Raw genomic sequence first — 14,997 nt, forward strand, 5'->3', positions numbered from 1 at the left:
CTCAAAAAGGTCAACTTCAACTTGAATTGATGAGGTGTTTCGATCGAATTAAGCAATTTAAGTGTTTTCTAATTTTTCCTTACATCCCCCAAAGATGATAATAAACTATTGATATTCTTTAAAGTTGTTAATATCTATTGATATATATACTATTTATACACTTAAAAGTTCATTCATATGTGATATATTACTATTACTCACTATTGATATTTTTGAAAGTTATTTTGATGTGTACTAATACAGTACTATTATTATAATTACTAGATTTAAGAGTTATTTAATATAAGATATGATGATAGTACATTATTGATATTATTGAAAGTTGACTTATATATGTGATATATTGCTAATATATTATTAAGTCGTTGACATTCTCGAAAGTTGTTTGATATATATTGGTATATTATCGATACACTATTAATAGACTTAAAAGCAATATTGATATGTGATATACTTTTCTCACACTCATAATGTTAATTGTTTTGAGATATAATATAATATCTATATACTTTAAGTTATTGATATACGATATCCTCGTATCTTATAGATAATTATAATATTAATCACGATACATTTGAAATATCATTTTTATATAATGAAACACAGAGGGTTTTATACTCTTAAATCTTTACCCTCACAATCAAGGTGTAAATGTTTTTCTTTTTTTAAAAAAGAAATTGGATGGTCGATAAAATTTACAATATTAATGTTGAAATTATTAAGAGCATTAAATTTGGTGAATATTGTGCTTTCAATTTGTCATCCAACTACAGATGATTGAAAAGAGCAAGTGAAAATCTCAACATCTTCCTAGCTGCCCAAAACACCCTGGGAATTAAATTCTTTTATAAGTTTCTATATGAAATCCAACCATCTAAAAAAGTTTCCCAAGAAACCATTGCTCAGATAGATAAGAAATTAATTATTTCAATAGTTAATGTTTTTCAAATCTCTTAAAAAACCATATTTTAATTATAACAAGTCGACGAGAAATCAATTTTTAAATACGTTTGTTGAACAGCTTAATGAATTAAAAAATATAAACGAATTATATAAGTAGATACTTTTTATAAACGTCATTTGAGTAAGTAAGTACTTATGGTCGTAGATGTGTTTTAAAGTTTAAGAATCTATAGTATAAAAATTTTCAAAATTTAAAAACTTACCGATCACAAAATTTAAATTTAAAGTTTAGTTAATAAAATTAACCCATCCATGCCCCTTTATCAATTTGATTCGAAAAAAATTATGAGCAGAAATAGTAAAACAGAATAATTTTTGTTTCCAATAAAAATATTAAAGTCAACGTGAGCTTTGATTTTTGACTGACATTTTTATGTTTTTGAAGAAAGAAACCTTTTCAAAAAATCAAAATGAAAAATTAGAAATAATCAAGTAGTTAAATATAGTCAAATATATTCAACTAGCTACATTTGTGATTAAGCTCTCAAACCTTTAAGTTGTGTTAATTTGATAATTAATTCTTCCTCCTCATTTCCTTAAATTAAAGGAAAATATATAAACTCTTTCTCTTTCCCTTAGCTTTAGCTTCAAAATTAATTCATCAATATGTTAAGTTAAAATCTAAACTTTAGATATATGGATACACACTAGTTTTAATTAATGGACATTATTTTAACTCATGAAGTTTAGTAAATAAAACTATTAGCACAATGAAGCCAAAGTTCAGTAGCATAATATTAATAAGTCTATTTTTAAGAATTTCAAAAGTTTTATTCTTATTTATTTTTCACAGAATAACTTCATTTATATTTGAACTTGACTATGATATGGGATTATGTCACTCTAATAAAATATTAAACTTTAATTTTTAATATAATTTGTCCAAGTCAACGTAATTTAACAATAATTAACATGCGTCGTCTCCTATGAAACCAAAGGTTCAAAATCTCTCTACAACAAGTTACATATATTTGTTTCATACTACTTATGTAAGTATATATATACCCTTATGACATCGTAATATATTTCAAACTAGCTAGATCTATAACCTATAACACCATTTTTTAAACCCCAAGCATGCAATTATAAATTAAAGTGGGAAGATGCATCTTTTTGTAGCAAAGTCTATGCAGTTCAGATCTTGAAAACCTTGAAGCATGAAAGAAAAAAGGAAAAAGAAAAAAGAAAGGTACCTTCCAAAGGGTTGCGAGGAGAGATACAACCAAGATTATTATTAATATGAAAGAGCACTGAGATATTGGCGCGGCTCAATCAGACTCAATTTAAACTTCAAATGAAACCCTAGTCAATTTAGGGTAGTGATCTGAGTGAACCGGACCAATATCATAGCAACTATTTCAAGCTAAACAAACACAAAACTCCATCTACTACTTCACAAAATGACCTTATTATAAGAATAAGAAAAGAGAATGAAGGAAGAAATTAAGAGAAAAAGAGAGAAAGGGGGATTTGTGGGAGTGGGGAATGTCTTGAGAGAAAGATGGAATTTAAGAAAGGAGTGGTGAGAAGGGTTTTAGGGTTTGAAGAGGAGAAAGGGGGAATTGCATTAAAGGCAATGGACAACCAAAACCCTAAAAAAGGACCAATGCATTCAATGTGTAGCAGAAAGGGTTTGCAGCCATGGATATTCCCATTTTTAATTTTTCCACTACTCTCTAATAATACTCTTTTAAATTTTCAAAATTTCCTTGTCAAATAAGAAAATTCAAATTTTTTTTTTTATCAAAAACAAAAGGAAAGGAATATATATATATATATATATATATATATATATATACAAACCCTAACAAATTAATGTGTCATGGTATGCCTTAGCTTGTGTTGGTTTATTTTAGGATCATTTTCAATCAAATGGATTCTTTTAATAAAATACTATAGCATCTGTTTGAATCATGGTTATGAATTATATATAATAGCTTAGTAATTTCTCAACTACGGTTATGCTTAAATTGATCCAATTTTTAGTTTGGCAAGTGAGATAATCACCGTTTTTCATAAACAAAAGTTAACAAAACGATTGAATTGATTTATATACTTGTAAAAGTATAGGATCTTAATTAATTTAATACAACTTTCAAGTAGTAAAATATAAATTAATTTTTCTCCTGTTTTTATTATAGAAGTACATGATATATGTAATAAATACCCTTATTTTAGTTTTATGTTCCATTACTAGTTAAATACCCTAGGAAGCTAAACTCAAAATTACCTTAAAAAAAAAAAGAAAAGGACTAAAAGAAAACATTTGAGAGAGAGATATCAAAATGATGCAAGAACTATATATAATTGATTTGGGAGGTAAATAAAAATGGAATTCTATGACATGTTAAAACTTGATCATCACACTTAGCTTATATAAGAACTAGGACAATTAATAGCAGAGGTTGGAGTAGGTTAAGTAGTTAGATATGAACACTCTTTCTTTATGGAATATTATAGGTTTTAATCTTTTTGAGAAAAAAGAAGAAACGAAATGGTGAAAAAAGAAAGGTTATTTAAAGAATTTTTGTTTTATAATAAATGATCAAATATTATAAATGAATTTGGAAAAGAGAGAATTGGTGTTGTTCTTAAATGCTACTCGTGGAATCTCTCATCACTACACTGCTCGAAGCACCAAGAAGGGGAGTTGGTTTCTTTGCCTTTTTTCTTTTTCATCATTTATTATTTTTCAGTCTATTTTGTTTTTTTATTGGCTCTGCTTTTAATTTAATATCTACACACTGTCATAATTTCTCTCTTTTTTTTTTCTTTTTTTTTTTTTAATTTATAAATATTATTACATATTATTATTATTTCTACAATTAATTACGACCATGAGGACCCAATTTGTGATATTTCATCATAAATACTTAATTAATTTTGATCAAGGAGTTCATCGGAGATGTTAGTTGTAAAATTGTTGGTATTCTAATTTTTTTTCCATAAAAATTGTATGTATATAATAGCAATCGGTTGTATAATAATAATGCTTAGATTTTTAGATATTTAATTGGGAAAGAAAAATTATAAAAATATAATTGTATTTCATGTTATCAAATTGACCCTGGTTTGGTAGGAGATTTACTCTCTCGATGGTGGAATCCATATTTAAATTCGATATTCTCACAAAATATCGTTTAATTTTACATTTATTTGTAATTTCTTAAAAAGTATCACTTGTATATTTAAAATTTCAAATCTATTTTTTTAAAAAAATACACAAGAGTTACTTTTTTTTTTCCAAAGACATTTCATCTCTTAGTTTTCAAAAAATATATATTAATGAACCTAATGTAAAAATTAGAAGACTCAAAACGACATAAAGTACAACAAAACATAATATAGAAGATTTAAGAACATCGTTACTATTTATACCGTTTGAAATATATTTTGAAATAAGTAAAATTATTGTAAATAGTTGTTTGTACGAGGTTTTTCGGAGAAACGTGTACCATAGAGTTGAATTTTTATTAATTTAGATTATAATGTGATGTTCGATTTTTAGTACTTGGTCTTCTCTAATTTTTTTTTGGTTGACTTCGTAAATTTGATGTATGTAAGTGAAACATTAAGTTAGAGTCTTGAAATAGTATTTGTATCTCCAAAAAAAGAACTAAGTGTGGAGAATTCTATTTAGAGTAAAATTTTCTTGAACCCTTCAAATGAAAGAACTTTCCTATCTATAGATCTCTCTTGTGGGCTTGATTGGTCTATAGACCTAGCACTTGGGCCAAACCATATTGGATTTGGGCTAAGTAAATCTATTTTCTGGTCTTAGACTTTATTCCAAATAAATTTTTTAAATTGGAGTGAATTATTTTATTTAATCCAAATGAAAACACTTAGCATCATCGGTGGTATTAACGATTTATGTGTTCAATTTTAAATTGGGATCCATGTCAAACTTTCAATTGATTCTAAATTCAATTATTTGTAATTTTGTGCTATAATTTGTGAATGGTCCAAGATTTGTCATCCATTACGATAAAATTCCATATTTTATCGATGCTATATACTTATTACACAGATAGAAGTTTATTAATTATACGGATAGAAGTTTAGTTCGTATTAATATATTTAAATTGTCTTAAAAAAAATAAGTCATGTAACCAACTTTTTGTAAATAATATCTTAAAAGAGAGCTTTTTAATTTCTAAACCACCCTAATTTTTGTCTAATTGATTATATTAAATGAATAAAATAAAATAAATTATTTTTAAAATATAACAAAATATTAGCCCAACAAAATAAAAATTAATACTTTGATGCATTGAAGGTTATAAAAAGATATTAAAATATTCTAAAAAATAAAAAGAAAAATTCTGTAGCTGATAGGTTATAACTAAACAATTTAGTGGGATATTATGTATTAATTAACAAAGATTAGTACGTAATTCAAAATCAAACTTTATAGAGAAAAGAGATAAGGTTGACGGTGAAAATCCGCGCATAGTCCATTTGCTTCCGTTTCTCTTTGTTTCCATACCAACCCAACCAAATCCAATGGCTACGCCGGTGAAAGTGTACGGACCACCGTTGTCCACCGCCGTCTCCAGAGTACTTGCCTGTCTTCTCGAGAAGGACGTCCAGTTTCAGCTCTTACCGGTGAACATGGCGAAAGGAGAACACAAGAGCCCGGAATATCTCAAGATTCAGGTACATTTTCAATGTTCTTAATTCCGAATGGATCTCTCTCTCTATAACTCTCATTTTACTTATCAATGTCTGATTTCAACAGCCATTCGGTCAAGTCCCTGCATTCCAAGACGAAAGCATCTCCCTCTTCGGTAATTGACATTCGATCTTCCGATTATTTCATCTCCTGAATTTCAAACTGTTTATGTTCTTAACTAAACCTAGGGTTTCCTATTGTGCGATTTGTGATTCGGCACAGAATCTAGAGCAATCTGCCGCTACATTTGCGAGAAACACGCGGAGAAGGGGAATAAAGGACTGTACGGACTGGATCAGTTAGGGAAAGCTTCGATCGAACAATGGATTGAAGCGGAGGGGCAGAACTTCAATCCCGCGAGCTCGATTCTTGTTTTTCAACTGGCGTTTGCGCCGAGGATGAAGTTGCCGCAGGATGAGAAGGCGATTAAGCAAAACGAGGAGAAGCTGTCGAAGGTGCTTGATGTGTACGAGCAGAGACTGGGAGAGAGTCGATATTTGGCCGGAGATGAGTTCTCGTTGGCTGATCTTTCTCATTTGCCTAACGGGCATTATCTGGTGAATAATGCGGACAGGGCGGAGCTTTTCACGTCGAGGAAGAACGTGGAGCGGTGGTGGAATGAAATATCCAGCAGGGAATCTTGGAAGGAGGTGGTTGAATTGCAGAACAAGGCATCTTCTTGAGTGCATTTTGATGGAGTAATTGTGCCATCTGAGGGTTTGAATCTTGTTGGGACAAATGACATTTGAATAAGCTTCGTTACGTTCTTCATGTTTCCTTCACCCAACTATTTGAATATGGTCCTGGATTAATCTTTTGAAATAAAATTGATGACCTAAAAGTATTGATTCGTTTTGTTATATTTAAAAATATCCGCAACAAATGATAATTATAACAATAAATATCTTACTCCATACTTTGAGTATATCTTACAAAAGATTACAATAATGGGTATGTTTTAAAATAATAAATTGCGGGAAAGTGAAGTTAGTATTAAACAATGGTCATCCGTAAGGGATCCCAAAAATTTGGACAAACTAGTATTAGCGTCCAACGTCACAAACTTTTGGAGCAAACGGTACAATACCCTGACTCTGATTCCAAGATAATGGTAGATGGTATTTTCGTCTCCATGTTGCTCTTTGTTTCTGTTTCCTACCAAAATCTCAATCCCCCTTCGCCGGGATTCTTCAATTCTCTACAATTTCTTCATCCAGTCAAGAACCCAATACCCACTTCTTCTTCTTCTTCGCTCATTTCACCTGATCCGTCCATGTGCAGCATCAGAGGCGCTTGTTTCAGATTTACTGATCGCTGTTAAATCTTGCACTTCCATCTCCAATTGCCGGGAAATTCATGCCCGAGTATTCAAATCTTTGCTTTATAGAGATGGGTTCATTGGGGATCAGCTGGTTACTTGTTATAATAAACTGGGCTATGCTGAAGATGCACAGAAGCTGTTTGACGATATGCCTCATAAAGATTTGGTTTCTTGGAACTCACTGATTTCTGGTTTTTCTCGGTGTCTTCATATGACTCTCACAGCATTTTATACCATGAAGTTTGAGATGTCAATTAAACCCAATGAGGTCACAATTTTGTCGATGATATCAGCTTGCAATGGAGCTTTGGATGCAGGGAAGTATATTCATGGTTTTGCAATTAAAGTTGGTGGTACTTTGGAGGTTAAGGTTGCTAATTCTCTCATTAACATGTATGGAAAGTCTGGAGACTTAACATCAGCTTGTAGATTATTTGAGGCCATTCCAGACCCGAATACAGTGTCGTGGAATTCAATAATTGCTGCTCAAGTTACTAATGGCTGTGCACGAGAAGGAATTGATTTTTTTAATAAGATGAGAAGGTTTGGAATTGAGCAGGATGAAGGAACTATCCTGGCCCTGCTTCAAGCTTGCCTACATTTGGGTGTAGGAAAATTGGCAGAAAGCATTCATGCTTTAATGTTCTGCACTGGTTTTGGCGCAAAAATCACCATAGCAACTGCACTTTTAGATACCTATGCGAAATTGGGAAGATTAAGTGCTTCATGTGACGTCTTTAGGGAGGTGGGTTTTGCAGACAGAGTTGCTTGGACTGCCATGCTTGCAGGATATGCTGCACATGGATTAGGTAGGGAAGCAATCAAGCTTTTCGAGAGCATGGTCAATGAAGGTTTGGAGCCTGATCATGTGACTTTTACTCATTTGCTTAGCGCATGTAGTCATTCAGGGCTAGTCAACGAGGGGAAAAGTTACTTCAATGTGATGTCTGAAGTGTATGGAATTGAGCCCAGGGTAGATCATTATTCATGTATGGTTGATCTACTCGGTCGCTGCGGACTTTTGAATGATGCTTATGAGGTGATACGAAACATGCCCATGGAGCCTAATGCTGGTGTGTGGGGTGCGCTTCTCGGTGCTTGTAGGGTTCATGGTAACGTTGAACTTGGTAAGGAAGTTGCAGAGCATTTGATTAATTTGGAACCTTTGGACCCCAGAAACTATATCATGTTATCAAATATATATTCCGCATCTCGTTCTTGGAAGGATGCTGCCAAAATGAGGGCCTTGCTAAAGGAGAGAGGTCTGAAAAGAACCCCAGGATGTAGCTCCATTGAATATGGAAACAAGAACCACCACTTCTTCGTGGGCGATCGATCTCACCCTGAGACGGAGAAGATCTATTCCAAGCTTGAAGAATTGCTCGGAAAAATAAAGAAAGCTGGATATAGTTCCAAAACAGAATATGTTCTGCAAGACGTTGAAGAGGAAGTCAAGGAGGATATGATAAACAAGCACAGCGAGAAGTTAGCCATTGCTTTTGGGCTTTTGGTGAGTAAAGAAGGTGAACCTTTAATCATAACAAAGAATCTTAGAATTTGTGGAGATTGTCACAGCACTGCAAAGCTCATATCATTGATTGAGAAGCGTACCATTATTATCCGGGATCCAAAACGCTTTCACCATTTCTCTGATGGATTCTGTTCTTGTGCAGATTACTGGTAAGTTCTTACTGTGCTTCGTAATGGTGCTAATGCGTATTTATACCATACATAGAGCTAACCCATGTGCATCATAACCATATTCTTTGTTAAGTTTTGCTAATTTAATACGGTTTTCGGTCTGATGTATCATAGCTTGATTTAGGCTTCTCTTATATTGTTCATTACGTCATAAAAATAAGTATGATCGTAGGCTTGATACAACCTACAAAAGTAATGTTTTCAATTGGACACTATTTATAATCCAGTAGTCAGTTCATAAGTTCCTTAGAAAATGACTTTTAATAACTATGAGTTTGGTTCTGTTAGCCGGTTAGGTGCAAAAACTCTCAATCATATTGTTTATGACTTCGTGCTTTATTTTACCTATGAGGTTTTGGTTTTATCCTGACTCAAGTTCTACACAAACGATTCCAAATCAAAGTTGATAGATATGAGTTAAGTTTGTAATATAATATCAACTAAACTCTTGAACTCCAAAACTTGAGAACTTGAAAAGAATATAATTATTGATAACAAAATTCACTATGGACCATTCTACAATATAGGCTGTAATAGGTACAATTTTCGGTTGAAGCTTTAATGTGTTAGGTACCCATAAAACCTCTTTTCCCCCTTCCAAACCCAAGCATGTGAGGAAAGGCAAAATGATTCAAAACCCCACCATCTTATTTTATTTTATTTTATTGTTCTTTATTTAGATCCTAAATTTTTTTCTGCAAATGAAATATAAACACTTAATTCTTAAATCTTAAATTTTTATGACAATCTATCGAAAAAAAACTGGGGTATTCATTTTTTTGATTTGTTCATGACCATTTTTGTCGTTACTTTAGAAAAATTTTGGCTAACAAATAATTAACAATATTCTAAATTGATTCATTATGAAATTCTAAGATTTGAAGTAAATATTAGTTTGATATTTTGAGGGATACAAATGTAGAAGTTTAGTGGCATATATAGGTTTGTTTTCGTACACATTAAGCATGTAATTTGGATCCATCTTAAAAATAGAATAATTGTCCATGAAAATGTGAAAATATTTTCTTAAACCAAGAGTCTATCCAGACTAGTAAGGAGAACTAATTAAGGCAGGAAAAAAATATGTTTGAATAAAAAGGAAAAAGTAAAAAACCATCCTTTGTGGTGAGCTGTTGACGTGATGTTCAAATAGAATTTCAATTCCTATCAAGTTAATCGAATGAAAACTCACATAATTGTGGTGCTTCACTTTAAAACTTATACCATGTGTTCGTAATAGAATAATAGAAATAAAAAAGTGAATTACTTTTGGTATTGTTTAATTGTGTTATCAATTGTATAGACATAATGAATCCATATTCAAAATGCAAAGAAAATAATGCAATATGATTGATAATTTGAGAACACTCAAAGCAATTACATGCATCGTTATTGTTATGGCTAGGATTATTGTTATTGTTACAATTGATTTTTTTTTTTTTTTTTTAATTTTACATTTTTAGAATTATGATACCGATTGATCCTTAACTTTTAGAGGCAGAGGTAACAGTAATAATAACAGTAAATTTTACAAAATTCATAATTTTAAGTATATGTAATGAAAAAAGATCTAATTACATTTATAATCGAAGCTTATTACCATTGATCTATCTATAAAATTTTATTACGATTGCATCAATTTTCATTTTGTTTAATACCAAAAGGTGAGGGTGAGCGTTTCTATGGAATGGTCTTAAAAGAGATGAGTAACACCATGACCCCCTTTCTACCATGTAATCCAGTAGACAGTAGATTAGACATTGACATGAGCCCAAGTTGTCTGAGCTCGTCCTCGTCAATGTTGACCTTAGCTAGTTTCGAGCCGCGAGTTCGAACACATGCTTGTAGTCATTTTATCACACAGCAAGTCTTGATTTACTGATTTTAAGTGGAACCGTGTAACTCTGCAATTAGACACTAGAACTTCTTTCCACCATTTAATGACAAAACTCTGTTTCTATAGAATTACCTCACCGAACCGATCACGCATAGATAAATTCCATCCCACTTCTTAACAAAACAACCGGCAAGAGAAAAAGGAAGATAAAAAATAAATAAAAAATTTACCGACCGCCCCCACTGCCCTTAAGAATTTTACACACGGCTGGGAGGATAGACATCCGATCCGATAATGAAACAGAGCCCCTGACTTGTCGGATAAACCTCCACCGAACCCATTTCAATCAATCCGACCCATAAAATAGTACATCCTTTCGAATATTCCTCTGCTATTTCTCATCCGACCCCACCTCTTCTCTCCATTTTAAACCCGCAAAATCCATAACTCTTCGACTTGGAACTTTTCATTATGAACTGCTCTTCTTCTTCTTCTCTCTCCGACCAACTTCACCTCCTTGGTAAAGTCGAGGTTTTTAGACTCCATGGTCGTGATAAGGCTGGCAGGAATGTCCTCCTCATTGTCGGAAAATACTTTCCAGGTACTGAAATTAAATTACTCTTCTTGTTCTTCGAAACCAGAGTGCGTTAGTGTGTGTGTATGTGTTGATTCATCTCTGTTTTGGGTTTAGCGCGGTTTGTAAGCAGTCAGGCCGTGAATGTCTATTTGAAGGATAAGATTTTCCCTCTCCTTAAAGATGGGCCTTTCACGGTGGTGTACATTCACACTGATGTTCATTGGACAGAGAATTGTCCTGGAATTTCAAATCTCAAGGCAATCTATGAGGCCATTCCAATCACCATTAAGAACAACATTGAAGCTGTTTATTTCCTCCACCCTAGCTTGCAAACCCGTGTGTTTTTTGCCACCGTCGGCCGCCTCATGCTTGACGCCGAGTAAGCATTCTTCCTTCCTCCCCTGTAATTGAAACTTCCCATTTCATAAAAAGGCAAAAAGGTCAGATCTTTATGGCGTGGTTGTTGTAATTTCTTTGACTTGCAGGTTGTATAACAAGGTGAAATATGTGAAAAGAGTGGAGTTTCTTTGGGAACACGTTAGAAGGAAAGAGATGGAGTTACCTAAGTTTGTGTATGATCATGATGAGAAATTGGAGTTCTGTCCTGTGATGGACTCTGATTTGGAGAATGATTATCTCAGGGTTTTCTCCCCTTCGCCGTCTTTGAATTCTGGGGTGTCTACGTATTCCATGAGGTGTTTTGCTTGATGAAATGAAGACTCAAAGATGGGGTTGGGGATACAGGGGTCTTTTTTGGTTTTGTTGTAGGAGTTTTTTTCTTTTTTTTTTCCTCTTTGGTAGTAATGGCAGAAAATATTGCTAAGTGTTGTAGACTTTCTGTAGTAGGCAAAGGGAAAAAGGTTAATGGGCTTTCCTTGTGAAGAAAGGAAGAGTTAATACTTCACAGGAAAAGCAGTGAATAGGTTTAAATGAAGTTACTCTGTAATAAAATATATGTTCATGGCATATTTGAAAATGGCATGTACTGAAATATAAATAAAATGAACAGGATTTAACTTTTGACCTCATGATACAGTTTGGTTGGACAAAAATCAAACTTTGTAATGGATTGAGAAAGAGGGTACATGCTGGGATATCACCATATCAGGGACTTTGTTTGTTTTGCTTTGGCTATATCTGATGGAGACGAGCCAAAATAAATAAATAAAATATATCAATCACTTCATAAGACATGCTAGTTGACTAAAAATCATGGAAGGGCTACTCTGAATTATAATTTAAATAATAGGACTAGATTGAATTGAATACATTATTGAATCTGTGCAATAAATATACTGAACTTGTAATTTAACCCTCAATGAATCACCTATACTAAAAATAATAACTAGAAAGAAAATTTTGGACGGAACATCTTTCTTCCAAAATGCAGTAGCCAAATGTTAGGAAAAATATTGTTTCCTAAAAGCGTAAAAAAGAACCAGAATTGGCTCCCTGCTTGCATACTCGGATTTTTTGATAAGTGTTCCACAAAATTGACTCCATGAAAGGCTGTAATCCGAACGGAAGGACCATGAATCAGGAAGTACTTCATTGAAGTACATATAGAAATAGTCTAAATAGAAAGGATTCTCAGCCAGAAGAAAAGTTCAAGATAACATGATTTTTATCTAACTAGGCAACTGGTGAAATAGATCGGGTAGGAGGTAAGGACATGAGTTAGATCAAACCATATATACCTCTATATGTATAATGTCATAGAGTTTGTATCATCGAATGATTCATAACATTCATCCTTCATATGATCTCTCAACCTTCTTAACTCTGAACGTATTTTGAAAATCTGAGGATGTATCTGGTCGCCAACTACAAACACATGAACCTGACTTTTCAATTCAATCCAACTACAACCTGGTTCCTTATTCACCCCTCGAAGTTTCATCAACCTTCTCACCCGTTCAACATCATCAGACCTTCCCAGTGCAGTATAAATACTAGATAATAATATATAAGCAGACGATTCTTGTGAACCTAACTCCATTAGTTTCTCCCCTGCATATGCTCCCAATTCGTAATTACGATAGTTTCGACAAGCACCTAACAGGATACGCCATAAACACATACCGTGATCGATAGTGGCAGATTCTATGAACTCTTTCGTTTCATGTAGCTTACCTGCACGACTTAGAATATCTACCATGCAAGCATAATGCTCGACTCTTGGAACAATGCCGAAATCATCAAGCATCATCCTAAAATATACCTTGCCTCTTTCCACCAATCCCATGTGACTACACGCAGAAAGAACGTTCACGAAAGTAACATAGTCGGGTTTTGTAGTGCCGTGACGCATCTCTTCAAAAAGTTCAAGAGCCTTAAGACCCTCTCCATTTTGAGAAAGACCAGATATCATAGCATTCCATGTCATAATATCTCGAGTAGGCATCCTCCTAAATACCAGGTTCCCATCTTCTACACTACCACACTTTGCATACATGGTAGAAAGGGCACTCCCTATTGGAACTTCAAGACTGAATCCATATTTAATCGTCTGGGCATGGATTTGCTTACCTTGTTCTAAAGCAGCAAGGCTTGAACATGCTCTCAAGACACTAGCCATAGTTAGCTCATGGGGCAGAATCCCTTCCATCTGCATTCTACAATATAGAGTCAAAGCAGTTTCATTTTCACCATTTTGAGCATATCCTGAAATCATGGAAGTCCACAAAACAATATCCGGTTCTTTTAAATAATCAAACCCCTTTCGAGCATCAACTAGGCTTCCACATTTTGCATACATATCAACCAAAGCTGTCATGAAATAAATCTGGCGCTCATATCCCGCCTTCAGGGAATATCCATGGATTTGTTTCCCCTCTTCCAGAGCACCAATGTCACTACAAGCATTGATCACTCCGACAAAAGTAAATTCACTAGGCTTATTCCCATTAAGATGCATATTATAAAACAACTTTAAAGCCTCGTCCGAGTCCCCAGCTTGAGCATAGCCAGTTATCATAGCTGACCATGTAATATCGTCCTTGTCACCAGACAATTCAAATGTTTTAAGAGCATCATCTAAACACCCACATTTTCCATACATCGTAACAAGAGCATTCCCCACAGAAGCAATTGATAACAACCCATTTTTAAGGGCAAGACAATGGATTTGCTTACCATAGCGAACAAGATCAGGAACCGTCAGTGCACTAAGCACACCCGTATAGATAAACTTATCATGGGCCCCCTCTTCACGACGCATCAATAAAAACAACTCCCAAGCCTCAAGAGCCATCCTTTCCATCGCATACCCTGAAATCATTGTAGCCCAAGAAACAATATTCCTCTCGGGAATTGTGTCGAACACCTTACGAGCATCGAGCAGACACCCAATTTTACAATACATATTAATAAGCGAACTGCCAACAAAAACATCATAAAAGTTAGAAGTCTTGATCGCAAGCGCATGGGCCTGTAGACCACCAAAAGTTTCGGGTGAACTTGAAGCAGCAGTGAAAACCCCGCTAAAAGTATGGGCATTCGGCAGAGTGTTCTCCGCTCTCATTCTCTGAAAAAGCTCCATCACAAACGAAGATCCAACGGTACCCTTTTGAGAGTAGCCATTGATGAGGCAATTCCATGAGACAACGTCTTTGTTTGATATACTCTCGAAGACGAGCTTGGCCTTGAGAAGGCTTCCACATTTGGCATACAAGTTAACAAGACTGTTGGTGAGGTAGACTGAACAGCAAGAACCAGTTCTGAGGAGTTGAGCGTGAATGGCTTTGCCCTTCTGAAGATCTTTCTGACGAGTATACCGCAAAAGCAAATCGAAAAAGGAGCGATGCTGAGGAGGAAGAAGATAAAGACTCATCAACTCCGCTTGAATTCCAAATGAGGCGCGAAGGCGCACCCGCAACCAATTCAGAATTTTACCGTTCGTTATTGGGCTGGGCCCAACTTTG

General features: G+C 34.0%; 4 protein-coding genes and 1 non-coding gene across 9 annotated transcripts; 3 read left to right on the forward strand and 2 right to left on the reverse strand.

Annotated features, from left to right (window-relative positions):
* Nucleotides 1–2,207: 2,207 nt before the first annotated feature.
* Nucleotides 2,208–2,313, reverse strand: MIR171E (microRNA MIR171e). Its single transcript, NR_120735.1, has one exon. It is a non-coding gene; the product is annotated as a microRNA MIR171e (primary transcript).
* Nucleotides 2,314–5,350: 3,037 nt separating this feature from the next.
* Nucleotides 5,351–6,482, forward strand: LOC103488378 (glutathione S-transferase F11-like). The gene is made up of 3 exons (XM_008447088.3): nucleotides 5,351–5,622; nucleotides 5,705–5,753; nucleotides 5,861–6,482. Exons 1-3 carry the CDS (start codon nucleotides 5,470–5,472, stop codon nucleotides 6,319–6,321), a joined length of 663 nt encoding a protein of 220 aa, XP_008445310.1. The 5' UTR covers nucleotides 5,351–5,469; the 3' UTR covers nucleotides 6,322–6,482.
* Nucleotides 6,483–6,532: 50 nt separating this feature from the next.
* Nucleotides 6,533–12,102, forward strand: LOC103488375 (pentatricopeptide repeat-containing protein At5g40410, mitochondrial). Its single transcript, XM_008447083.3, has 3 exons — nucleotides 6,533–11,098; nucleotides 11,189–11,453; nucleotides 11,560–12,102. Exon 1 carries the CDS (start codon nucleotides 6,754–6,756, stop codon nucleotides 8,641–8,643), a length of 1,890 nt encoding a protein of 629 aa, XP_008445305.3. The 5' UTR covers nucleotides 6,533–6,753; the 3' UTR covers nucleotides 8,644–11,098; nucleotides 11,189–11,453; nucleotides 11,560–12,102.
* On the reverse strand, nucleotides 10,597–14,921 carry LOC103488376 (pentatricopeptide repeat-containing protein At2g33680). 5 transcript variants are annotated; one of them, XR_007819463.1, is made up of 3 exons: nucleotides 12,772–14,921; nucleotides 11,637–11,911; nucleotides 10,597–11,475 (listed from the first exon to the last, which is right to left on the reverse strand). XR_007819463.1 is itself a non-coding variant. In XM_008447086.3 (2 exons), exon 1 carries the CDS (start codon nucleotides 14,904–14,906, stop codon nucleotides 12,774–12,776), a length of 2,133 nt encoding a protein of 710 aa, XP_008445308.1. In that variant the 5' UTR covers nucleotides 14,907–14,921; the 3' UTR covers nucleotides 10,597–11,911; nucleotides 12,772–12,773. The 5 variants fall into 5 exon arrangements, 2 of the variants coding, with proteins under 2 accessions (XP_008445308.1, XP_016900023.1); XR_007819462.1 differs by having other exon boundaries at nucleotides 10,597–11,487; XR_001762461.2 differs by lacking the exon at nucleotides 10,597–11,475 and adding an exon at nucleotides 12,099–12,211 and having other exon boundaries at nucleotides 11,769–11,911.
* LOC107990288 (uncharacterized) lies at nucleotides 10,969–11,782 on the forward strand. The gene is made up of 3 exons (XM_017044476.1): nucleotides 10,969–11,098; nucleotides 11,189–11,453; nucleotides 11,560–11,782. Exons 1-3 carry the CDS (start codon nucleotides 10,969–10,971, stop codon nucleotides 11,780–11,782), a joined length of 618 nt encoding a protein of 205 aa, XP_016899965.1.
* Nucleotides 14,922–14,997: the final 76 nt, after the last annotated feature.

The sequence above is a fragment of the Cucumis melo genome, chromosome 3, assembly GCF_025177605.1.
Source record: "Cucumis melo cultivar AY chromosome 3, USDA_Cmelo_AY_1.0, whole genome shotgun sequence".
Taxonomy (NCBI): Eukaryota; Viridiplantae; Streptophyta; class Magnoliopsida; order Cucurbitales; family Cucurbitaceae; genus Cucumis; species Cucumis melo.